The 27,152-nt window shown below is 38.6% G+C and overlaps 1 protein-coding gene across 2 annotated transcripts; it reads right to left on the bottom strand.

The window, feature by feature from the left end:
* Positions 1 to 196: 196 nt before the first annotated feature.
* RUFY2 (RUN and FYVE domain containing 2) lies at positions 197 to 26,330 on the bottom strand. 2 transcript variants are annotated; one of them, XM_055720276.1, is made up of 18 exons: positions 26,245 to 26,330; positions 23,334 to 23,507; positions 22,724 to 22,841; positions 21,221 to 21,322; positions 19,812 to 19,935; positions 17,599 to 17,660; positions 16,935 to 17,000; positions 15,779 to 15,848; positions 14,501 to 14,602; positions 13,600 to 13,716; positions 12,823 to 12,990; positions 11,252 to 11,349; positions 7,415 to 7,534; positions 5,467 to 5,596; positions 4,791 to 4,885; positions 3,709 to 3,757; positions 2,673 to 2,750; positions 197 to 1,896 (listed from the first exon to the last, which is right to left on the bottom strand). In XM_055720276.1, exons 1-18 carry the CDS (start codon positions 26,246 to 26,248, stop codon positions 1,753 to 1,755), a joined length of 1,821 nt encoding a protein of 606 aa, XP_055576251.1. In that variant the 5' UTR covers positions 26,249 to 26,330; the 3' UTR covers positions 197 to 1,752. The 2 variants fall into 2 exon arrangements, with proteins under 2 accessions (XP_055576251.1, XP_055576252.1); XM_055720277.1 differs by lacking the exons at positions 197 to 1,896; positions 2,673 to 2,750; positions 3,709 to 3,757; ... (1 more) ...; positions 5,467 to 5,596; positions 7,415 to 7,534 and adding an exon at positions 10,399 to 10,616.
* Positions 26,331 to 27,152: the final 822 nt, after the last annotated feature.

Raw genomic sequence — 27,152 nt, 5'->3', positions numbered from 1 at the left:
GTAAAACCCATCAGCAAACACTCCCAGAATACCTTCAGGTGGCATGTGAGCAGCACGTGGTTTGTTCCATCATTAGCAGGGTAGCTCCCACTCCCCAGCGTACACAAGGACTTTCTAAGCAACTTGAACAAGTCATAAGAAAACACTCAAAAGACTCTGAATTACAAATTTAAATGAAATGACATTATTCCCACAGTTAAGTTGCAGATCAATTAAGTTTATTTTTTTCCAAAAGCTATTTACAGATTTACAAGTATTTGTTTTGTATTTTACAAAAAGTTACATCAGGTAATTTAAAAAACATTTTTCTTTACAAAAGCTACATAAGCAACTACATTGAGGTGTTAAAAAGAACAGCTGTATTAGCTTTTAGAATAGTAACTAAATACCTATCCTCAAAAGACAAAGCTAAGCTAAACAAAGTGCAAGAACAGTTAAAAGACCTGTCTCAAAGCCTCCCTTCTCCTGTCAGTACGAGGAATTTCCCAAGCCCATGGCTGAAGGAACCATGGGGCTCACGGTTCTGCCGGCAGCTTGCCAGCGCCAACCACAGCGTGGAGATTCTGCAGCTGGACCCCATCGCACAAGCGACTGAAGGGAAGAGGGTGGATTGGTTCGAGTGCAGTGACTGGAAGCAAGGACAATTTATCAAAGGATGTATTTGTATTTGTCTATGGGAAGCATAAGGATTTACATTCCAGTGGAAGTTGCCATCAGTGCGAAGAGTGGTCAGACCTAGGCCTACCCAACAGTGCTCTGGAAAAAAATGAAGTTTAGGAACAAACTCTGAAAGTTTGAGAAAGGTGCTGACAAAACAAGGAAGAACCTTCCTGTCCAACACAGAAAGAACACAGTACCCCAGTATTTAATCCTAATCTTTCTTGGTGGCAGATTCACTCTGCTTCTAGAGCTATGCAGTGACTACACTTACAAGCTTTATAGCATGACTCACGAAAATAACACAAAGATATCCCTTGAAGGTTACAGACAACGTCAGGCAAAAATTTTGTGACGGACATCTCTCCTTTAACGGAAACACAGATATATCAAATAGTTAACTTAAAAAATGAATTCAGCAAAATGCACTTTCCCTCACCAAGTGCCTGGAAGCACTGTCTGTCACCTGCCTGGCACAATCTCCCCTTACACCTGTGCATACAAAGAACAGGGCCGTCAGTACGACACTCTTGGATGTATCAAATCTCAGTAACTGAGGAGAAGTAAACTACTACGGCATCTGGCAATAACTTATCGGACCACTGCATTAATTGTGTTACTTTTTTCAAATACAATTTAAAACCAGCTAGCACACAGTTTTGTTTCACAACAGCACATCACAGGCACATTCTGCAGCAGAATTAGGTTGGACTTCTTGCAGACTAGCCTGTAAAAGCAAGTAAGCGTATCACCTTTTTCAAGATCATTGTAACGACTAAGATACTCAACAAATACATGTTAACGCTGAGTCTCCTCTATAAACTGCCCTGCTTCCTCCATTTGAGCATCTGAGCCATTTGGTAAACTGACATTCTCATCTGTATTTTTAACACGTACATTTTCTACATTTGGGTCCCATTTTCTCTGTTTGTTTCAACAGGAAGCAGACAAGAAACTCCTCCTCAGGTACCTTGAAAATGCAACTCTAAACTGCTTACCTGAAATTCTGGCAATACTGCTGTATGTTCTTTAGTTGGGATTTTATTACAGGATTAGCTGAATACCAAAAGGCAATAAATATCTTGTAAAATAATCTTATGGCACATTAGAAGAGCACCTCTGTATAAGTATTGCATGGCAGGAATCACAGACCCGAACAGGCTTTGGTGAAGAAGGCAGAGGCAGTTCATTGTCAGAACAGGCATTACAGAAGATCTCACCACAGTTTCTACAATGATGCTAAATAATGGGGAGAAGATTAAAAATTAAAATTCACAATGGAAATACACTTGGTAATTAGACACCAATAAAATTATGCACAAAGCAATCCAAAATGCGATCACTTCCATTTCTTTAGTCTAAGCATGGAATCAGTTTTCAAAAGATAATTCATCTGAATCTCAATATATGATGCAATCCTAGACAGACCATGGTAGATAGTCTGTCTAGGACTCTGCGTGTGTGTGTATGCATATATATATGTATGCTTTGCAGATTCATTCAACCCCCAGATTAATAACATACTCTGCTATATAAAAATATAAGCAATGACATTCGAGCCAGTGGATGCTTCTCTCTGGTAGCTAATTGAGTTTTAACATAATACGGTAACACAAAAATTCCTGCATGCATTAATAAAACATAAAGATTAATATCACATTTTACTTTAAAATAACAATAAACATAATTTGTCTATTTAAAAAATGCCATAAAAAGACTTCCACAGATGTCAAATTGTAACAGTGCCAGAGCTGACAAGCGTTTGAGATGATGATGCCACAAAGTAGGTTGAATAATTTTTAAGCATGCTCCTTTGTGGCACGTCACCAAACGGCAGTGTTTCTTTTGAAATTAGGTCCCAGCTGTATTGTACGTATCAGAGAACTAGAAAGACATCTCAAAAGTAACTATGCATTCATCTGAGTGTTGACATTTCATGCCAGACCTCTAAGATAATTAATGTTTTTCTCATAATACATGTAAACAAGTTGGATGAAATTTTGTTAAAGTTTTACCTTCCTTTTGGAAAGAGAAAATTCCTTTTCACACAACTTGCAGTGTGTAGCCTCTTTGTCCTTCAACCAAACCTGGCCCTGGAGAAAAAATTAACGTAACTATATATATCTGATGAAGTTAAACTTTGGGTTCCAGGATGCAAGACAAATCAACAGCAGTATGTTTACTGCCTGAATTGCTGAATGCCCCAAGACCAGTCTAATATCACAGAGACACTCTAAAGCAGTACAAGACTGCTCTGAAACACGGCAAAACCTTACGAGACAAGACAGAGCAGGAACAGATGCAAAGAGAACATGCTCGAGGTAGTAAAGCTGGTCAGTGGCAGAGCTGGGAAAAGCAGAAAGGTATCCAAGTTTCAGAGCTGAAGCCTATTTCCCTGCCCATCACAGAGAATCAGTCCCCAAGATGCATGAAAGCAAAAAAACCAGGGCAGCGTCAAGAACTGTTAATTTCCTTCTGTCAAAACCAATTAATAAAACCAGGGATCTGATCAACAAAACCATTTCAGACACCTTTACTTTGACTGAAATAACATGCAAGGTGACACACCACATGATCAAACACAAAATCTCTGCTCTCAAGTGCTCCCTGCAGATCTTCAAAAAAGTTCCAAACCTCTTGACATTACAGATTGTATTTTACCAGCTTTGGTGCTACAAGTTTACTTAATTCCTAGGCTGATCAAATATTTATTGATCACTGAGTAGTAGTACATTAAGTAAGACAACTTAAGCACAGTTGTCTGCATATTCTGCCCCAGACACACTTTGGAAAACACAGAAGGGTATACCATTGCAAGAAAAGTGTCAAAATGCATAGCTGTACATCAAACGAGAAAAATCCAAACCAACTGAGTATCTTTTTCCCCATGAGGTTACAGGGTGTCTGTGGTTCTCTCCCACTGGAGGAAATCATATGATGAATCTCTTCTGAATAGTTGCTGTTGGAGAGAAGTCTTCTCATGCTTACAAAATATTTCAAAGGGAACAGGCAGAACTTCAAAAGTTTCTTTTTCCTCCAAATACTACTAACCTGCAATGCTTTGTTTGCTTCTTTTATATCTTCTATTTTCAGCTTTGATCTAAAGAATAAGATAATGTTATTTTAAACTTTAATATAAAGTTGTTAGACCATAATTAACAAAAGTTGTAGGTACTTAAAAAACTAAGTACTCTGAACTTTTAGTTAGTATTTTATATTACAGCAGCATCGAAGGGATGCAATCAATCTCACGCCCTGCTATACTAAGCACTATACAAAGACACGCTGTCTCCAAAGAGCTCAGAAACCTTCAAATGGCTGGAAGTTTGCTTGGGGTTATGTGGGTATTTGTACCAGCACAGCTCTGTGCAAATACCTAAAGCTAGCACGGTGCACTGGTGCAAAACCAGAACTTAAAAAATTCTGGCCCTGTACAAGAGCGTGTTATGCTGTTATGGAGAAACCAGCCTCCCCACAGTCACCCGGTGCCAACCCACTCAGGACTGACGGAGGCACAGTATACATATTAGGTTATTCTACAGGGCATGAAAGTCCACACTAGTCACAGCAAAACTACTTAGAAGACAAGAGATCATTAAGTAAAACTTTAACATGTAACTGTAACGAGAGCTGTGCTCAAAAATTTATTGCTCACTATAGTCCGAAGGAGTTTTGATAAAGTAACCCCTTACATGCTCTACAGACTTGGCAACAATGAGCTATGATTGTCACACAGAGAATCTTCATCTCTTCAAAGAAAGGAATCCAAGAGCGTGCACCCTCACAAAGAGATCAGCACCTTCCGGCTGCACACAGAGCTGTTATCTCCTACATGGGTTCTTCTCTGGGAATGCCACAACACGCAAACCAGCCAGCCATTCCCAGAGCAAAAAAACTCCTAATGCCCGCAGGTCCTTTTAAACCAGGATTTCCTGTTCAGAGCGCTATAACTACCCATAAGGTCACAGCTAGCCCACCCGCCAAAAAATAAAAATAAACAGACCTAATCTAACTGATAACTGGCTAGGTAATACTGTCATATACAGTCTAATTCACATGACCACCATCCTATTATTTTTCTTAATTAAAGTTTATATGACAAAAATAATCATGATCATGAATAACAAAATTACTCGCTCAGCTTGGATGCCAGTTCTTGGAGAGCAGCTTCTTGGTCTTGACATATCCTTTTCAGTTGTTTGTTCTTTTCCTGGAGTTTAAGGAACTCCTTAAAACAAGAAACAAAACAAACAAACAAAACCCCCCAATTATTCTCAAACTTGTATTTGCCTACTGCCTAGAAAACTGCTACTACCCAAAGCTGACCTTACTGAGAAAGTCAAGTGAATGAATGACCCATCAGGCTCTCTATTAAGATTCCCAAATCCAACTTGAACAGCAACAACTCAGGATTAAACTCTCTTAGATCCCAAGAGATGAAGCATTTTTGCTTCTGCAGTTCTCTCCAGGAAGAAAAACAATTGATTGCAGAGGTCAGCACTACTACAGAGCCACGGATACTAAGTCAGAGAGGGGCTGAAGCACTTCCTATGAGGAGAAAACAGAGCCTTCGATACCAATGAGAAAGGAAAACGAGGATTTCGTTTTTCCTTATTCAAAACACTGAGTTCTGATCTGAGGACTGAATGGGGAGTAAAATAAACATGTTTTTTTCTTAACCTATTTGTGCAAATACATTTAATCTTTCTTATCTACTTGCAGAAATTCTTAAAAATACCACATCTAAGTTCATAATTAACTTTGCAGTCAATTTCTAAATTACTAGTCAAGTTTTACTGCAGAATTTACTTTTTTAAGGTTAATTATTTCTTGGGTCTCTATTCTCAGCTGAGATACAGTTTCCTTTTCCTTTTGAAGATCATCCTCTAAGGTTTGCCGCCACTCCTTTTCTATCTTCAAATCTGTTTCCAGCTGGAGCCTAAAATGTGCATAACAAAACAAAACAATCACTGTGCATAAGAGTATCATTTTTAAAAAACAAAAACATTTATTTCTGGGTGCAATATACTATTATCATAATAAACAAATGATCATCTTACACCTTTTCTGAAACAGAAATACTGCATCAATATCATAATATTTCAGACATCAGGGTACTAAACAAAACAAAACACTGTCATTCAGAAAATGCTTTTTTAAAGATTCTTTTTTAAAAAAATATATGCTTTTTTAAAGGACCAAGAACATGGCATAATTTTGAAGAGCTGACCTTTGTAATAAATGAGCAAGAGAAGATTAACCACGAAATTGTAAAGTGCTTTTAAAACATGCATAAGGCAAAGCCCCCCTTAACTTCACACAGCTTGTTTCTGAAATCAATCAACCAACCAACCAACCACACTGCCTTTGGTGATGCTGACAACGATGGCATATATCTCTGGTGCACACAAAAAGTCATTTAATATTATACCCTTAGATGTGAAACTTCTATTTTAGACTAAGGTTTATGGCATTTTGAACAGAATTGAAAATAAAGGAGGAAGGACTTTAAATTACTATTTAAGTGAGCTTTCTACATAGCTGAGGTTCAACATAAAGAAGGATCTAAACTATTTGTTTAACTAGAGTCTAGTTAAAGGAATTAGGGCTACTCTGATGGGAGATCCACTCTAGCTGGAATTTCACTATCAGTTTCATGGAAGAGCTGGTGTTTAGAACGTTGCAAAGAAACCAAAGGATGGAAGCACTGCTCAACTTTCTAGATCTAAATTGTGCCAACACAATAAAAGAGGAAAGAATCTGACAGTAGTCATGCAAGGTTTTTTTGATGGAAAACCTGTATCCATATTAATTTTCCTGTTTGAAAATCAAACCCATTTTTAAAGGAAAAACTTACATTTCGGGACACTACCTCAGCATCTGGCTGGAAAAGTTCAGAAGTGAACATGACCTTGAGGTTTCAGAATTGCAGAATTCTAAGGCTGGGGTCTGAACTGTTCTTTTGCCAAAATCTGCAAAGATGACTGTGGTAGTAAAGTGAACATTTGTATGACAGTTAAACAAGTTTATTAACATTTTGAGTTGTAAGAGAGGTAGGGTGGGCTAATAATTAGATTGGAAATCACTATTTTTTTAAAACTGAATCCTTCTGGTGCCACAGATTTGAACTGGCTTAAAGAATTTACTTGTTACCTTTCCAAACAGGGAAAACACCTGCCCTTACAGGGACCTTTTTACATTATGTATTTATTTAAATTGGTACTGAAGGTTTTAACAGGAGAAAAACTAGAGGGTTGGCTTTTGTATTACTTTTTAAGACTCCAGTGGATTATAATTTTTTATTTCCTGCCCGGTGGTAAGTTAAAGCATTTCTACGTTATTCATAAGCTTGATCAATTATACTATTCTTATGCCACTTCTGTTTAAGTTCATACTACTATATACTTGTGAGTTTTGTTAATTGTGTATACATCTACTACTGTTACTACTACACTATGTATTTTCCCCCACTTAATGGTAATTTCCTTGTGACTTAAGCTGGCACTTTTAGACAAAAAAATAATGCTGTTATTCCCCCCGCTTTCAAGCTGCACACCATTTTAGAGGCAACCAAAGGCAGCTTGACTTTCTTGTAATAGCATATATTCTTCTACCTTGCCAGTACCTAACATGAAGATTTTCAGTATTTATATTCTGTTCAAAACCATTCCACAACCAGCCTGTATTAAGACACGACGCACTGCAATGCAGAATGTGTACTACTGTGTAGTTTTCCAAACATGAAAGATATACTTACAGCTGTTTCTCCTTCTGGGAGAATTCTTTCTGCAGACTTTCACATTTATTCACATATTCCTGTTTAAGTTTCTCATCCTCGGCCTCAGCCTCCATTTGAGCCTTCTCTGCTTGCTGCAATCTGGTGTAATTCAAATCAACTTTGGGTAAAACTGAAGCTAGAACTAGGGTGTAGAGGGTGAAGAAGACAAATAAAAGAAAAATGGGGAAATAGAAACATTTCTAAATAAAAACAAAGTTTGGGGGAAACTCACAAACTCAAACGAGAAATCCATACAATGCCTAGAGAACTAGCTCCTGTTTTTTCATACAGTAAGAGAGTAATCACTGTAAGTAATCACTGTTTTATTTTATGTTCATGAATAACAGATGACAAAGCAGGATGATACATATTTTAGAATTGAAGCATATACCTTAATGCTTTTTTCTTTTTTTTCCCTTTAGCATATGTTCGTGTGTTATTTTTGGAAGCTTCACCCCCCCCAAATAAATCCTGTAAAAGTACTTGGCTTGTACTAATCACCCATTAAGACAGGGCAGAGCATGTGTTGTGCAAAAGCAGCTCAAAACAATTCAGGCACAAGGCTGAATATAGAGCACTGCGATCAGGCAGCAAAAAAAATTACCTAGCCTAATACAACAAGACACAGCCTGACAGGTCCCACTACATTTATAGAACTACCTCAACTACATCATATTATTCAATTTAAATAGTCTGTATTAAAAATAATGCATTCTTACACTGGTTAAAATAGCTCCATACTATAGACAAAATAAATAAAACTGATTAATCAAGAAATGAGGGATTATTTCTTTTATTTAATCTTTCCTTTCTGAATTCCAGGGATTTGTTTCTGCTTCAGCTAGTACTCCGCTTGGAATCCATTAGTTCAATGTGGTTCCTCTCCGCTTAGTCACCTTCTTCAGTCCAGAAACAGATGGATGTAATGTAACAAAAGTAAAGGTACTAAAATGCAATTTGTGCTATATCATGGCAACACCTGTCCTAATGAAAAGGCATGAGAGTAAAAGAGCCTGTAAAATACCACTGGAATGTCCCCACCTCCTGCGTCCTGTTTAACAAAACTGTTTTAAAGGCCTCTCAGGTAAGTGGTAGGAGAAATCTGTGATAGTCTCTCTCTGTGCTTGATTCCTCACTTCCCAGCAGCTAGCTGAATGCAGAGTAACTCACAACTCCCGATGTCAGCTAAAAAGAAATTAAGTCAGCAATTTGTCTACATTTGTGCTTCCGCTGATGAGGTTGCACCAGCAGGAGTTTCCAAAAGCTGCCAGTAAACCAGCAAGAAAAGGCTGGAATTAAACTACCTTATGAGGTGTGTACTATCTCATTCAACTATACCAGTTGTTTTAAGGATGTTCCTGGTCACGTTTGCAACAGTAGTACACAGAGGGCCAAAACATGTATGGAAAGGAGAATACTGGGAAAAAGCAGGACCAATTCACTGGGCAGAAGCAGCTGAACGAAGCTACACAAGACAGTAACACCAAAAGCAAGTTAAAGTCCTCCCTAAATCACAGATTAAACTGCAGTGTAGTTTCCACAACCGAGGCAGAAAGGCAGCTTGCTACCCAAGACACATGCTAGCCAAGCCAAGCTACAGCACCATCCTCTAGACTAGCACCAAGACTAACTTGCACTGCTCCAATTCAACTGAATGCTGAGCTGGACCCAGTTCACAGCAGAATTTGCAACTCAGGTGATACTGAGGCAGATACTTGTTTGCATAGATGACTGTGAGATGGTTAACGCTCCCATTTCTGCTATGGTCTACCTGCCGTTCTATTCCATCTTTCTGGTTTGGGTTTTCTTTGAGGATGGGAGGTACTTATTTTTTAGTAGCCATCCCATGTTAAAAGGCTTTCTAATTCCAAACCAAGGAATAAGGTACTATATAACCACGGACTAGAAAGCCTTCTGTATTATTGTGTCCTGCCGCCACTTGTGCAAACTCATCTCCTTCTGCTGAAAGACCCCAAGATTCTTTTCCCAGTCAACTTCCCCTCCACACTTCAGAGCAAACAGTGGGAAGCGTATCAAAGGCAGTCAGCAGCTAAAACTCTCTTATTTCTGTGGTGCAGGCAAGCAGCAACTCAAAGCAGAAATATGAGTTGCAAAGACTGCTTAGTGATGAGCGGAGGGAGGGAAAAGGGGTTGGACAAAACCGTAGGTTATGACTACAGTGTAGACAGCCACAGACAGGCAAGATCCTTAGCTGACAAACAAGTTAGACAGGTTTAGGATCTGGGCCCTAAATGTAAATCCTTTTTATTACTACAACTTCCACTGTAGCTATCATGGTGCAGCTGTTCTAGGCAGGAGTCACAGCTACAGAATTTGCTAGAGCAGGCTGTCCTTGCTGTCTGGAGCCCCATCCAAGTCCAGGCTCCAAACACATTTTAATTCCGTGAAAATATTTTACCCCACATCACATCAGCAAAATGGAATTTGTGCTTTAGCTGTTTTATCTCCAACGCCTGTAAATCTTCCACTGTACATACTGAACATATATGTTGACATCACCATCTTTTTTAAAATATATTGTTCTGATACAGCACTCTGTTTAAGAAAACAGTGCTAGTTACAACCAAAAAACCCAACAGAGAGCATGCTTTTTGGATTAATACAGCCTAAAAGTGAAAGAAATAAGCAGGGGAGAAGGGAAATATTAGTCAGAATGGCTGCTTTTTAAATCTATTAGTAACACAAAGAATAGGAAAAATCACTAATTAGAAACAAAGGTCATAAAAACGTACAGTCAAAGTAAAGATGGCTAACCTTTTAAAATAAACTGACAAACAGTAAGTGATTTCATAGCATTAAAAAACTAGCTCACATCTGCTTAATAATAGTGCAGTAGTTTACTCTTTTTTTTTTTTTTTTTTTTTTTTCTCTCCTAAGAGGGGTAAAGTGAGATCGGAGATGATGTTCTTTCAGAAAACAAAACAGAACCCAGCTACGATCAGTTACAGTGCAGGATTTCTAATACCACTTGATATTTAATGTTGTAATTTTAAAATTCTTAAGTTGTATTTTATCAGTAGTTATTTAAACACAACTGATCTGGAGGAACTTTCAGAATGATATGTCTTTGACAAGTTTGTACTGGTGCTGAGCTTCATTGCTGGCACACTTGACGAATGACATTGCAATAGTCCTAGTTTGAGTTAACAGATCTTTGTCACTTCATGAATGCAGTGGACAAAAATCAAAGACAGATGAAGGCAGCAAAATAGTAAAAACAAAAATTGGGATAAAGGATAAAAAGAAAAAGAAAAAAGAGGGAAAAAGGATGTCAATAAAAGAATATTCATGTCACTAATTTTTTTAATATATAACCATGTTTTTCATAATCAGATTTAAATGAAAAAAAAAGACATGTCAAACACCAACATGAGAGGGCTTATGGATATGTTATATTTTACATTTAAAAAGATCAATGTTGCATATAGACCACTAAATTAAAATGTACAAATCACATTTTAATATTATGTAATACATGCAGTCTAACCATAATGTAAATTTAGATACTGTAAATTGTAGTCTTTCACTTTTCAACCTTTCCATGTAAAAACTCTTTACATCATTGAAAATAATGGTACTTCCAAAGCAACAGACAATAATTTTGTCTTTAAAATAAGTGTATTTTTTAAAAAGAAGAAAAAAAAAATCGAACAGTAAAGCACTAATAAAAGTTTCAGAAAGGTTCTTTTTAAATGTTCTAGTTGAAAGTTACATTTCAGTGGCAACTGTAGGAAATGCAGTAAAATGTAAAGGGATGGAGACATGAATGGAGAAAAACAAAAGATGGACCTGTACCTTTGTTCTAGTTGTTTCATAGCTGCATTAATTTGATTGGTCTTATCCTCTAATCGACCAATTATTTCATTCTTTTCTTTCATAGCATCTTCAGAAACCTGTGGTATAAAAAAGGTTAAAACTGAAGTAGATATACATTATTACACTGTTACCTCATGGGGTTTTCTTAATTCAGTACCTGAAGGGAAAGATGTTAAAATGGCTTCAGGTTTTGATTAATTTTAAACATTCCCATCTAAAAAATGTAGTTGACAGTACTTAAAATTTTATGCCTAGCAAATCTGTAGTTTTGTACTTTGCAAGCATAGATGCCATTTAAATAAGTACACACTTTTCATTTTTGTTTCCTTTCTTAATCATTTTGCAAGTCAACTTAAATCCACTGATCATCTTTTTAAGTAGCTCATTAGAACCTTACTAATAAAGAACCAAGATGCTTAGTCCTGGAAATCACTAAGGTTCTCCAACTCTTAGCAAACTACCATATGTGCCTAAAAATCTTTTAAGAATTTTACTAACACACTTCACAGTTTTGACTGCTTGCAGAGCTGTTAAAACCACAGCGTGAAGATCTGAACAAAAGGTAGAGCATTATCCTTGCTATACAGATCAACACTATCAACTGGTTCCCAAACAGCAGAGATCGGGCATAATTAAACTGTTTTACTCTGCCCAGGAAGTGGGTCTGAACGCCATTAAGTGAAGTCAGTGTTACCCACAGTCCCCGGTAGTACAGCTTTAGAAGAAAAACAAAATCCTACAGATCCTAACATACAGAAGAACAGTCTCTTCTTATTTTTCTTTCCATCTCTCTTCCTCTGGTCCAGTTTCCTCACAATTGCAGGCTGAAAAGCAGCACCCTTTGTCCATCATCTCAATTATCTCTCTGTAGCATCCTAATTTTTTTCTGCTCATTCTGGCATAGATTTGACTGGTTTCTTGCGCTGTTTTTGATAATTTATTCCATAAATCAAATTTCTGTTCAGCATAAATATAATTAATTAACTGCTAAACTTCCCTGGTGTTTGGTCATTTGTTAACTGCAAATTGGGTCTCCAAGATCCATATTCTCCCATGGAAGCATTGCACTGTTACAGATTTTCTTAATTTGTTAACAGATTAAAGAAAATCCACCACCCTGTAATTAGCTTTTTCCATTTAGCACAACCTTGTTTTCCAAATGCCTTTCCTTACTTTGTAAGTTCAGGTCTCTTAACTCCTCACTACATGCCTGCGTTCTCTTGGGTTTTTATAAAATGCAAGCCAAAAAGTGTCATTACTGCTAGATGTACTATTACTTTCTCGATTCCATATAGCATGTTATTAGGCCATGGTCTTATTCTCATGCTCTTTTCTCCCATAAACCCATTAACGTTAAGTGACTGTCTTATGAACTACTTTGTGCGAAATCATGCTTGCATCGCTAATGTTCCAAAATGACAAGCTGACCTAAGAAGTAGAAACAAACCAAAAATTAAGGAAAGAGCAGCATTTAACTAAACAAAATGGTAATGCATCTCTCACTCCCATCAAATACATTTCATCAGTTTAACAGCAGGTTGTTCCTTTACCTGCAGCTTTTGGTACATTTCCATGTTAATTGCTTTAACTTCATCAAGCTGCTGTCGAAGGCCTATGAGGGTGTCCTGCTTCTCATGGATGTCCTTCTCCAGCAACTTCATGGCAAGTTCTATCTCATGTTTCATACTAACTTGAACCACTAGCTCATTCTCCATATCCTGTAAAACACAAACATAATGTAACACACAATCTTTAAGTAATTATGCAACATTTTATCTCTGTGTTGAAGAAGGCAAAAGCTAACTAACAGAGCTGCAGCACCACCCATTTCACCGCTTCAGAAATCCTGCCCTTCTTTAACTTTGCAAATTATCCACTTCATAAACATCACATGTTAATGCACTTAGTGACCAATGTGGGGGTTTTTAACTTTGGGATAATACAACTCACATAAGACATTACCCTGCCCAGGGTTGCACAGAGTTGCCTAGGTATTAATTACAAAAATAGAACTAAAGGATTTCTATTTTCACATGAAAGATTTAGCACACGTACAGAGCATACAGTATTGCTAACAGCTTACCTAAAAATTTCTCAATGAAATTGTATTTGCTTCATCATGCTTTAGCAACATTTTTACAGAAATACTGATGTAGCTTGCTCTGTTAAAAAACCCTTCTTATTATAGGCAGTTAGAGAAAAGGCATTTAAAGTCAATTAAAGGCAGCATCTAATCTCAGCAAAAGCAAAACTATACTTTTATACTGACTCTTCTCAAGCATAATGTCTTCTAGAAGTGCTGTGTAATCCTAGCAAAGAACACTTACTTGTCGAAGTTGTGATTCTTCTCGAAGCTGTCTTCGTGCTTCATTGTACATTTCATCTAAACCCTGCCTGGAGTGCTTGTATGTCTGAAGTTCTGCTTCAACATCCACTTTAGTTGCCTACAAAGATACAAAGAATTTATCTTTCATCATCACAAGTTTAGCCATTAATAGCATAAATTTAACACTTGGCAGGGAGGGAGGGGGGGCAGCAGAGAATAAAGGCTTAAAAACATATTCTCCAAGCACAGTACAAACACGGAAAAAGCTGTTTCTGCTATGTGGTCATTAGTTTTACAATGAGAACTGACTAAATCTAGGAAAATAAACATCTGTACTGCATTACAGTCCTCCTTCAGTAAGTCACTCTAATGCATAGCCGTTTCAGTACTGAGCAATCCAAATATCTGATTAACCTGTGCTTTTACCAATTATCCTGTAAAATATACAGGAAGTTAAATAAGGAGTTATAAATCACAGCTTAAAAAAGCTCAGCAACCGTATATAAGATTACTCCAAATGACATTCTATATAATGAGGCACATCAGAATAGACAGTTTGCCAACTAAAATACACACTATTGTGACAAGATTTTCAGATAACATGGCCTTAAATGCTCTTAGATATAGCTTATAGTCTAAAGAAAAAAAGGGAAAAAAACTAGAAAGAATGCAAGGAAAAATGCTACAAAATTTGCATGTGGTTATAAAACAATCTAGTGTCCTAGAATTTCAATGTATTTATGCCACTTTAAAGCTTCTCAAATTTAATAGGTTCTTTCCGTAATAAAAGCTGGTTTAGATTTGGCCCAGCTACTGTGTACTTCAAGTTGCAGATGTAAGCACGTTTGAATGACAATGAACCATACAACGTTACTATGTTACATGCGGTAGAACTAACATACCTCTAGATGATGCTGTGTTTTCATCAAAATAAGAGTATTTTCACTCCTTAATTGATGGTTTTCTTCCTGAAGTTTAATTATATTGTTTTTGGCTATTGCTAACTGAAAAGAAAAGAAAAGAAGAAAAGGAAAAGCAGTATGACTGCTTTTGTGTGTAGAATAAAGAAAAAAACGTTCTGATGAATGCAAGACCAAGACAATCTCTGCTCTATTCTCACAGTCTACCAAACAGAGGATTAACTGTTTTTAAAGAAAACAAAGTTCCTGGTTTTAGTGTCACTTCCATTACACAACAGCATGCACATTCCAAGATTCTTCACTATTTCATGTCTGGTAAAGAATATGCTTTCTTTTCATTGCCTCATTATGACTTAAGGACCTTCATTTCCTCATCCTATATTTTTCCTTTCAATTTGGACATCTTATTATATCATACTGAGCAACTTACAAAAGAAAGTGTCTCCCAAATGAAAACATATTAACAAAAAAGGAAACATTAGAACTGGGCCCTACAGTATATGCCTTAATGTCAGAATTATAAACCAGCTGATCAAAACAGGTAGACAGTTGAGCTAAAGGCTTGTAAAGGAACCAGAATAATCTAAGAATTAACGCTCATAAAAAATGGTTTCCCTCTATCTGGATATATCAATATTCACAGTGAGCTCTAGCTATCTCTTCAACAACTGAATGTAGACAATTCAATTTTCCCCTTCATTAACTATTTCTCAAGCAGCTTGGATTAAAATAAATTGTGGCCTCTCTTATAAAGCTAAAAATACTGGAATCTAGTCAAGCATCACAGATAACTGGAAATACAGGATATAAATACAAAACCAGAGCTATACAGGGCTAAAAACTGCTACAAGCATACGGTAAATAAGCAAGAAACAATCCTTTGGCTAAAGCTGAGAACAGTAACAGAAATTGCTTAGTGAACTACTTTCCATCTCTTTGTAGCAACTGGTGTCATCTATTATAGACTAGTCATCTGCACAAAATCAGACTGACAGCTGGCATCAAGAACAATTTCTCTTCTGGTTTTGTCCAAAATGGGAAATGGTGATGTTCTACAGTATTAATTTACTGATGCTGCAGGCTACCCAGGCAAGCTGACTTCAAATTCCTGCAGCTACTGCACCTTTTCTTCAAGTCGAAATACAGCTACTGGAACATATTATACAGAATGTATGTTGACTAAATAATCTAAGTTTATTTAGAAAAACAGTCTTTGAGAGTAAATAATATCTGTTATACGTTACTAAAAGAAAATAATACCTCTTCGATCAGTTTAGTGTTTGATTTCTCTAATGAATCAACTCTTGCATGTAGACTGCTAACTGTGCTACTGAAAAAGAAAATGAAAAAATGTTATTCAAAATTACATCAAAATTCATTCAAACAAGCTCAAAAGCTTTAACGTGAGGTACAGCGATTAACTCCCAGGGTTATCTCTATCTCTTGCAAAAACCAGCATACAGGAATATACTCAATACACACAGGCTCACCTGAATAAATGCAATTGTTCTTAATTGTGACAGTTCCTTTCTCCTTACCTTTCACTTTGCTCATATTTGACACACTCAGTTCTGTCCTGTTGAAGGTTTCTGCTCACTGACTGACACAATTTCAAATCACAATATCTTTACCCCAACAGTAGCCACACAGTAACTAATGATCGAGATTAACAGCATTAGAAGTTAAAAAATATGATTATATTTCAAAAAGGGATCAAGATCAGCTATACTACAGATTCTACAGAAGTTCTTTGTGGGTTTGTTGTTTGGTTTTGGTAGGCTTTTTCTTTTTTAGCTCCTCACAATGTTAAATTTTGTACAATACTCCTCAGAGAATTACAATCACTGTTGCTATATTTGTACAATAATAAATAAAGTGGTGGACTAGGTTTGCTCCATCCAGCAAAGGCTGCTTTCCTGAAAACTGTTTCTACAGGAACCACAACCTACAGCGTGTAAGTAGTTGCCAGCAAGCAACAAACTTACTCAGTTTTGGTCCCAGGCATTAAAGCTACAAACTAAAATATTATGAAAGGCAAAAAAAACAAAACCATGTGGATTCACTCAGAACACTCAATAACACTTTTTGAGAACTGTTAAACAGAATGCAGTTAAAATCCAGATCAAGCTTTTCATTCCTGTGAAGTTATAAACTGTGAGGACCTTGATCAGTTTTGGCCTTCTGTTTTTCGTTTCTTTGAGGAACAAAGGTTCTGACTGTCAAAAACAAAAGCATGAAAACTGAGAGACTTTCTGAGTCTCTCCAGAAGCGCGTATCCTTTCAAACTTCACTACATCCTCAGTCTAAACATGAAGAATCTGCACCCCTTTCTCTCACAAAGCTGTGTTAGAAAAGGAATCTGAGGTGTTTTACCTGTAAGCTTGGCCTGACATGCATACTTCAAAGTAATACTTACTTCAGTTGCCTGTTTAGTTCTTCAACATAATTCTTTTGGTCCAAAATCGCAGCAATCTGTACATTTCTAAAGCAAGCACATAATAAAATCCGCTTCAACAAAATGATGTAGCGAACTATGTACTGAAAATATACATATCATTAATATGCAAATGTCCATCTTAATTGTGCTTCTTAAAAAGAAAGGAAGCAACTTCACTCACAACCATTAAGTCAGGAACTTACATGTTGTGACATCAGTGAGAGACAAAAAATCCCAATGCTTTAACTGCAAACAGTTTCTCTACATGAAACATAACATACACATAGTTGCAAAAGAAAAAGGATGTTTACTCTGCCATAACTCTTGATTCTTCGAAACACTGACTAAATCCCAAGCTGAGCACTTAAAGGTTAGCAGGTTCCTTTTCATTGCCACCTTGCAATCCTCCAATACTGTCCATCAGGTAAAGTAAGTTAAGTAACATCGCTGAAGCTTGCTTCACAGTGCAAATATTCTTCCAGCTAACTAGTAATACAGAACAAGGTAGCACACCATTTTTCTCAAGGCATGAGATCAGAAGACTTCACTTTAGGGAGTCTGACTTATTTCTATAATGTGCAGGGCACCAGTCAAGAAATCATTTGTTAACATGCAAAGTCTGAGGTATTTTGTGAGGACATACCTTTCCTTACCCCCAATGTCATCATCACTCTTTAAATACACAGAGAAATCGATCACCCCAACCTAGGGGAAAGCAAATGTACAGTTTCATATCATATAAGTAACTGCTGTTGATATTCACAGTCTTGTATCTAAGTAGTTACATCAACTTTTTTAAGATTGGTCCAGTTTCAGCCAGAAGCTCAAAAGAATGAACTGTAACATTTTAAGCAAGTTTGTTGTTAGGGTTTTGTTTTTGTTTTTGTTTTTTTGAAGGGTAGTCTCACATATTTGTTAAGAATTATGTTACATTTGAACAAAATTAACCATTTGCCATGTATCAAATCCCAAAGAAAAGACAACTTCAGGGGACTGAGCTTAGCCAAGAACTTACAGGAAGACTTTGTTTGGCGAATCACCAGATACTACTCAACCCTATCACTGATTGAGCAGAGTTGTGGTAATTTGTCTGTAATGTTTCACATGATTTGCTATCACAACACATCTCCCAAACTCATGTTTCCCCCATGTTTATTTTTTCAGTATTCCTTGCCAAATACTACCTCTCCACACTTGCTGATTCCCAGGTGTGTCAACTCAACCACATTCATTTTTTTAAACCTTTCTAAACCTGAATCTAATTAATTCATTTTCTATTCAATTGCAATTTAATCATATATACTATAAATAACATTACCAGGAGTTCTGCTTCCAACTCTATTTACAAACGTAACGAAAGTATTTAACCACATTTGCTTTACCAATACCCTTCCTTTTCGGCCTCTAGTGATTTTTTCACGAAGTATTTCAATTTATCTGATCTACTGCTTCCTTCTTGAGATCCCTTTAGCTTTTGAATACCAGTAACTTGCTAAGTCCAATGTTTCCTTGGTTTACACAATGCTCTCCTGTCAGTTTCCTATGATGGTCTACTTGTTCTCCACAAGGTTTTTAAAAAACATAATTTTGCTTATCAAAGCAAAATACTATGTCTATAAAAAAGTAAAATGTTATCTCTATAAAGGTCACTTTGTTTTAATTCTCCGTGTGTACATATACACATTATACCACTGAATAGCATTCTTCTAACATACCAGAACTATGCTCCTAGATGCAGCTTCCATCATCCTTCAGACGTTTCTCTTTTCTGCTCAATACAACTTGCTTCCTCTGGCTTCTCTGAGAAGGTGCGTTATTTATACTACTCTTCACAGGGAGAATTACTCTAAAACCTCATCAGAACAGCCACTACTACCTTCTAAAATCACATTTTATCTCCCCTCATACAGCAAAGCCACCAAGTGACCTAGGTAACAAAGGTGTCGCTAGAAACAGATTTTTGTGATTTGTAATACACATAAGTAATTCTCAATACTAAGAAAAGCAAATTATTAAGTTTTCTGTAACTACACACCTCTCAATGTTACACCTTCCAGTATGCAAGATCAGTGCCTAAAACATTAGACAGTAACTAGAATGAACAACCAAAGACAACTTATCCCTATGATTAAACAGCACACCCACCCGATTAGCTGTAACTTTTCTGTTCCACAGAAATTGCTTTTTCATCAAATATATGCTGCAACACAATAATACTCAAACTATTATGATTTTTTCCACAAAGAAGCTGGAAAAAAGCCCAATCAGGACTGAACACAGCCTACATTTACTTATAAATACTTGTGCAGCTGACTTTATTTAAAAGGAATCTGCAAAGATTTTATTGGAAAAGATCAGAGTTCAAAGTCAAAGCACTTTGCAAAGGAGGAAGAATTCCAAGTCTTGTTTTGCAGACTGAAAGCAGTCACCCTCTTATAAGGTCTTTTATTACACTATGCAAAGCAAGTTCTTGTTTCAGGTCCTTGAAACATTCCTATATGTTCCAAAACAACAATAAATGGACTGACTGGGATAAACTGGTCATGGAATTATACTTCTCCCGCAGAGGAATGATACAATTAAGATGGAAAGAACTCTGTATTGCTACCACTGCATGCATTTGATGACAAAGCATAAGATGTTACCCTTGCACTCTTGACAATTATCAACTTCTAAAGGTCTGACCCAACTGATAGTAACGCAACCAGCCCCCCACTGATCAAGGAGCAGCATCACACCCTAAGCAGTTTCTAGTACTAAAGATTTTTAACAAGTCACAACTCCATACTAATAAAACTCACTGTACGTAAAAATCTTACAGACTGCATGTACATTACTTTACCTGTATGGACTTACTTGTGAATCTAGGTCTTCTCCCTTCACACAAAGGTTAGCATCTATCACATTTAACCCAACCAATAGCCCAACAATAACTGCTCCTTCTTCCTCCATCATTAGTGCATGATACTCGTAAAATTCACTGTTAAAAGAAAATTGCATCTTATTGGTATACACAGTATATTCACATCCAACAAATTAATAACATGACACCTAAATCTGAATTGTTTCTCTTATTTTAGCCTTACTCCAACATCCTTAAAGATGAACTGGGTCTGCCCATACTTCTACCTCCTAAATATTTAAAAACTGAAAGGGCATGGTTTGTCTCAGAGGCTGTTAAAATCAAAGATACTACCTTTGGCTCCAGATATCTGAGCTACAAGCTGCTGAAGGTCTGGGGAATTTGGGGGGCAAGACCTATTTTGCCTTTAGAAAAAAAAAAGCAAAAAAAATAAAGCTCTTCCCTATATACTTGTTATTAGCCACTTTTGAATAGAATACTACAACAGATGAATGCTTGGCCACACTGAGTCAGACAATTCTTATGCTGTTAAGAAACACTAGAGAACACAAAGGAAAAATGGTAAAAAAGTTACCGTGTGTGAGAAAAAGTCTGGACTTTAATGAACACATTTTGAAAGTAAAGAAGCCAAGTAAGAGATTAAATGGGTAAGAGAAGGGAAACGGAAAGGGCTAAAATGCTGACAAGGATTTTAAAAGAAAAATGCTTCACTAAACAGAATACCAACATTTATGTCCTCCTCCTTGTGTTTTTTAAATAAAGTTTAAGACTCTATGAAACAAATTGTGCTTTCAATGGAAAAGCCCATAGCTGCTGAACACCAATGTCATCCTGACATACCAGCATTATCCAGGCATGCAAGAAAAGTCTTAAAAATATGTATAGGTTATAAAACTAAAATTAAGATTACAAGGGTTTTTCCCCTTTGTGCTTCAACTACCCCACCACAAGGAAGTTACACTAGGAGAGAGCAATGCCAGTTTTAGAACTGTGAAAGGAAGGTTTAAGGCAATAGTCCTCCATGTGATGGCAGCTCAGTAGGAAACTATGCATATGGTAGGGGTGAATTCATTCTCCTCTCCAGAGGTTTCTAGTCCATATTCTGCATGGTGGAAGAATGCAGCGGGAGCCCCATTGCCCTCACCCATGAAAGAACAGTCTCTCCCACGTGATGGGAAGGAAGCATCCCTTTGCCCCTCAGCTGGCCTTCAATCTTGATGAGACAGCAAGGTTTGGTCCCTCTACCCTGAGGACTGGGCGAAATCAGTCCACAGTCCAGAAGATACACTTTGCTACACTAAGGATACATTAAAAAGTATCAAATAGAAAATAATAGTGTTTTTTTTCCAGGAGACTAAACCTGTAAAAATAAATTATAAGCAAAATCTGCTTAATTGTTTACCTAAGAAGATCTCTCTGAATGATCAAACAGCGAAGATAGTCGGCCATCTTCTTCTGCATTAGTGCTAACCGTAACCAGGCCCGGGCACGGCCCAGCGGTGTTCTGGAAAAAAGGGCACGGAGACAAACAGTCCCAAATCAACAATATATCAATTAATTCACTGTCTTAAACATCTTACCAGACTATCGGTAGAACAACTGGTATTTCTGAAAGGGTATTCTAAACTATTAGTCAAGCAATGCAGTCTGGGAAGCCGTAATGTCTAGGCTTGGACTCCAAGCTTTGGGTTAATATCAGAAAAATTTTCCTCAACTCAGCTGGGCTTGGGAGCAGACCCTGGAAAGAACAGGAACAGAGAAAGCACAAGAGCCTGACAGTAAAATTAACTGTTTTGCTCAGAGAGTGAAAACACGCAACTTTCCACACTGTTATATTTCAATGTGCTTTGTTCTCACACAGCGCAAGGCTAGCAGCATGGAAAGAATTTTTGAGTGGTGCTGTTTTCCTGTAAGCACCTTCCTCATAACCTGACAGTGCCTGTAAAGATAATCAAGAAAGTCCCGTTTCTAGCTGCAGTAAAATGTCTGCAACCATTCAGACTCCTTTCTGCAAGTTCCTTATAAAGTCTTCAGAGGAACTGTGAAAAAAGTAACCAAATGTCCATTACAACTCATCACACAAGCTTGCCTTTCCAATCCTATTTTCTGGGTCCACACAACACATAGTGAATTCTAGCTTTAACTGATACCTGTTTACAAATTCAGTGGTATCTTAGAAGGACAAGTCAAGATGAAAATGGATGTAACTGGCAAATATTAATACCCAACAAATTAAACATGGACCTTTAGACTGCCTGCAATGTCAGGATAGGAAGAGCGCAACATGCTTGTCAAAAGGTATTATGTCATCTGACCTGATACATTTATATACCTACGTGCTTCAGATATAAAGGTCTAAAGCTATAAATTATAACCCTTATGCTCTCATATACCAATCACAATGTACCAAACTCTTTTGGAATTTAATGTACAGACAATTACATAGCTAAATACAAAAGCAGAATGCAGAGGAATGGGAGGAGATTGTAGTTCACAGCATAAATTTACATTTGAGACAGACCCTACACACAAGAATCTGAAAAGCTGCCTAATACTTTTCAGTATGTTACCCTTTGTTTTTATACAGCCTTTGCTGACCAGACTCAAGAGTTTGCTGCAGTTCTAGACTGCAGACTGATACAAAACGCTTTTCTTTTTGCACTGCTTTTGTCCACCACTCCGAAAGCTTTTCTCCCAGGAACATCAGAAAAGAACATAAAAATACTACATTTTTAGCTGTTTTGTGCAAAATATATGAAAATATGAAAAGATTCACCTGTGCTCTCCCCAGTATCATGTGCTAGCTGTTCAAAGACTTGATTAATGCCAAATGAAATCATGAGACATCTGTAAATTCTCAATCAGGTCCTTTATTTTCTTGCTGTATTTTACCAATACTACTTACTTAAGGCCAGGCAAATCTCTGACACTTGCTGCTATTTCCTCAGCTTCTGGATATAATTTCTCCACAAGTTCCAGAGGACCCCAGATGGTTTTATTGTAACTTAGAAAGGATTTTCTTACTAGGAAAACAAAAATTAAATACCTGAATTAACTTCAACTACTGGAGCAGCTTCCTTCAAAATAGCTGGTGTGATGAAAGCATTAACCACTGATTCTAGACTTAGAGATAACTGATAACTGTGACACTGGCCAGTTCATCAGATCCAAAGCCATCTTCCAAATCACTTTACTGTGAACATAAAACTGCTGTACTAGAACAAAATAGTGTAAAAACGAAAGCTAGCTAAAAATATAAGCTACATACATGCATGCAGTTGTGATAATCCCTGGATGACTAACAACAAATGATACAGAAAAGAAAAAGCTGGTAAATGTGGGAACATATGTTGTGATGTATTAATAATGACACTATTAATTATAAAAAGGTGAGTATAGTTTCTTCACTTCTTAAAGCAAGGTAACACACTTTGATTTTATCTCGTTCCAAGAAAGGAAGGAAGAAAGATGGCATGTCTGGGATGAGAAATATGCAGCGAGAGCAATTACCACACCTTTAAGGCCATGCTTCAGGCAGTGCTCCATGACAACAAAGAACTGCTGCAAAGGTGGGTAGTCAGAATCCAGAGTGCGGCCAAAGCTCAAAGCTGATTCAATGAGTCCTTTGATACTCAGTTTAGCCATGTTGAGTAAATTTGCTCTTTCTACAGCTGTAGGGTCCTTTACAGCTAAGACAATAAAGAAAACAAAACCAGTTATGGTTCAAGTTTTAGAAGAGACCCAAAATAATAAAATGCTTCATGACCACCTTGGTCAAAGAACAACTTACCTTATTCTAGATAAACTCAAGGGAGTAATTTAGTAAGCACTATAAACCACCATGTTAAAGAAAAGCACCCACTCCAACAAACACCCTTACAGACCCTACATTGTTTTAATAGACGAATGAAAAAACGAGGCGGACAATGTCAGCTCTCAGGTACTGTGTTGTCTCAGTACATTTCTGCAGCAGTCAGTAACTGCAAATTAACACAGGCATCAATGCTGCACTCAAAAACTCTGCTGCATAACAGCAGCCAGTGCCCTTATCATATCAAATTCCTATTAATATAAGTATCTATTTGGGGTATTATAGTCTACCTACAAAAAAAGACATCATACTTATATATAATCACTTTCTGCTCTAGTCTTAATTTCATAGCAACATAACCACATGTTTTCCTGCTTATGCTGTACAAGGCCTTAGCCTGTAAACCAGGAGCAGTTTCAGGAAAATAGTACATACTGGAATTTCAGTTTTGACTATAGCTACAAAGTATTTTCTACACAAGAAAACTTAAGAACTAAAGGTTTTGCTTTACCATAAAAATGTTTTTGGTAAACTGCACAAAACACATGCTACAAAAACGCATTTGGGGATTAAATGTAGACAGTAAAAAAAATCCACAGCTTTAGAAAATCATCTTAATTGACAGAACAGACAAGGTTCCTCTTAGAACTCCTGCTACTGAAACCAGCGTTCAGGAGATTCTTAGTTGATCTTCATTTGTAATGAAGCAGTTCAAACACTCAGGCCACCTTCTATTTTGTCAGGCTGAAACAGAGACAAAACAACCCTCTATTTATTCACCATGATCTAAGTAGCTTAGAAAGAAGCAAAAAAGGATGATGATTTACTGTCTTCTGCTACTTGCAATTAAATCTAACAAATGAGGTAAAAAAACCCAAAAAATATTATCTGCATCCTTCATTTGTTAAGACACTGAGACACAGATGTCAAATACCTCTACAGATTTGTGTCTGAGAAAAAATGTGAGCCTCTTCCTCTGCAAATTTGAGTATTTGTATGTTCAAGTATTGACCCTATCTCTTCACACATCAGAAAGCGTGAAGAACTGTATACATTAAAGCCAAAGCAAAAAGAATCACCGTAACAGATGGGTACTTTCTTGGTTTCTCAAACAGCAATGAAATGACTTGTCTCATTTCTCGCATACCGCAATTTCAGGTATCTAGATATTAGAAACTTTGAAAATTACTTTCTAATTTTTTGTATTCTGAACTGCCTGTCAAATATCAAATTACCCTACTACTACCATACAACATAACCTGTTTTCCAGAAAAAAAAAAAAGAGATTATGTACCCAAGATAACCTTAAAAACTACTTTTATAGTCTCTCAATTTACCAGTACTTCAACAGAGAACACTTGAAAATGTCAGAAGACACAGCAGACAATTAGCGACAGCACTCTGGCAAAAATTTATCCAGTTAATGGTCACAGCTCACTGGTTTGTCTCTTGACTTCCCGCCCGCTCAGCCGCCAGGACTGAACCAGCCCTACCGAAAGCAGCACCAGCATCCCTGGCTGGAACAGATGGGGGCTTGAACAACAGGAGCGTTTCTGTGGGTGAAGCTCATGTCAGGCTTTCTGCTTTTTTATTAAGGTTTGCTATTGGCATTACTAAATATGAATATTATTGTAGGAGAAGCCTGGTTCGATTCAGACGTCAGGTGGGCAGCTCTCCCTTGCCACGTACTCAGTCTATTTCCCCAAAGGCACCTGACACATTCCTTTTTCAGGTGACCTCATTCTGAGTTTTGGAGATGATCCGTCCCACAGACAGACCTACATGTCTACTGTCCTTTTAATTGTCAGCCCTCTTGCCTCGTCTTTCTGAGGGAGAAACACATTTCAGGTCCATTTTAAAGTGTGATTTACCTGCCGATTTCTTCACCTGCTTCTTAAAAAAATAATCAAGATTTAGAATTTCACAGAACATGTTTTCTAGTCTGTACGTCTGTGGAGCAAAACGAGCTACGAAGGGCTTCCGAAAGGCTGCGCTCACCCTGCAGCAGCAGCCCAGACAGGGACTATTTGCAGGTGGCATTGATGTCGCCGGCCTCACCGGGGCAAGGCTTGGCCCAAGAGACCTCCCAGCCAGTTTGGATAAGCAAACCCTTACCGCAAACAGTGTTTGTGAAGAAGAAAAAAAAAAAAAAAAAAAGAAGAAAAAAAAAAACCTAAACCCAAGCGTGCAGTTGCTACGACTACAGGCTGGACAAGGTGTCCCTAAGCCACCTGACAGCCAGCAGAAAAAGCGACCTCGGCACCGAACGCCCGGCCCCCCCGACCCACACCTGGGCAGCCGGGCGCCGCCCGCACCGCACAGCCACCGGCGGGGGCGGGAGGACAGCCGCCAGCACCCGGGCCCAGCCCCCGCTGACACACCGCGGGGCCCCCGGCTCCGGGCCGCCCCCGCCACCACCCCCCGAGGCCGCGGGCCGCCCCCAGCCCCGCTCCCGCCGCAGCGGACATTTTCTGCCAGTGCGGGCGCCGCGCTGGCAGCCGGCACCCCCGGCGGCTGAGGGGCGCCCGCCGCAGGGCCCCTGCTCCCCCGCCGCCGGCCCCGGCGCCCCCCACCCAGCGCAGCCCCCCTCCCCGGGCGCCGCAGCCGCCGCTCACCCATGGCTGGAGAGGAGGAGCCGCCGCCTCAGCCGCTCCCTGCGGGCCCCCGGCCCCTCCCGCCCCGCCGCTGCGTGGGCCCGGCCCCTCCGCCCGCGCCCAACGGCGCCCCTGGCGGCGGGAGGACCCGCCCTGCCCCCGGCCCGGCCCTCCGGGGTCCCCCCAGGGGCGGCGCCGCCGCCTCCTGCCGCCGCGACAGCCCTGCAGCCGGGGGCGAGCGAGGGGCCGCGGCCTGGCCCCGCGCAGGGTGGGCGCCCAGCCGCACCGACGGGAGCCGGCTCTCAGCAGCCATGGCCGTTGCTAAGGGCAAGCAGCTACCAGCACCAGCCTGAGCCTTCTCTACCCCTGTGAGCGACAGCTCCGACCCCTACATCCACACCAACGAACAGCAGGTGTTCCGACACACACTATCCAGCCTTGGAGAAATACTGTTCTAGAAAAATACCTTGAAAATTAGTGTACCGGGAATAAAAGCTGGTCTTTTAAAAAAACGCGTATCTTATTTTTACTCTTTAAAAACCCCTGTCATTTGAATCTCAGCACAAAACAAAAAAAAATGGTGCAGGCGCAGAGGGCCGAGGCATTCAGCACCGAGCACCAGTCACGCAGACATGGGATCTCCTGAGCATCACCTTTGGCTGTGCTCAGCCACTGCCTTAAAATCACACTGCAGAACACAAAGGTGCGCTCCCCCTCCCCCCGCTGCAGAGGCCACACGAAAACGGCCCTGAGAAAGAGTATCAGCCCTGTGGCTTGCAAATGAGGAGGGCAGCACGGAGGCAGAACACAGCCCATGGTGACAGGGCTACTTCTACGTCCATGATTCCCAACCTCTTAAAAGCAAAATAACCTATACATTAACACTGTTTGCAGTTTAAACAAGCTATTCTTTTTTTCTTTTAAGAATC

Source organism: Falco cherrug, chromosome 9 (genome assembly GCF_023634085.1).
Source record: "Falco cherrug isolate bFalChe1 chromosome 9, bFalChe1.pri, whole genome shotgun sequence".
Taxonomy (NCBI): Eukaryota; Metazoa; Chordata; class Aves; order Falconiformes; family Falconidae; genus Falco; species Falco cherrug.
Note: the sequence above shows the minus strand (reverse complement) of the source record. Positions and strands in the feature narration are given on the sequence as shown.

Coding starts and splice junctions, on each gene's coding strand:
- RUFY2 (XM_055720276.1), bottom strand. Junction 7,535..11,251: donor ATGAAACAACTAGAACAAAG/GTACAGGTCCAT, acceptor GAATTACACCAG/ATTGCAGCAAGCAGAGAAGG. Junction 4,886..5,466: donor AAATAATTAACCTTAAAAAA/GTAAATTCTGCA, acceptor TCTTGTTTTAAG/GAGTTCCTTAAACTCCAGGA.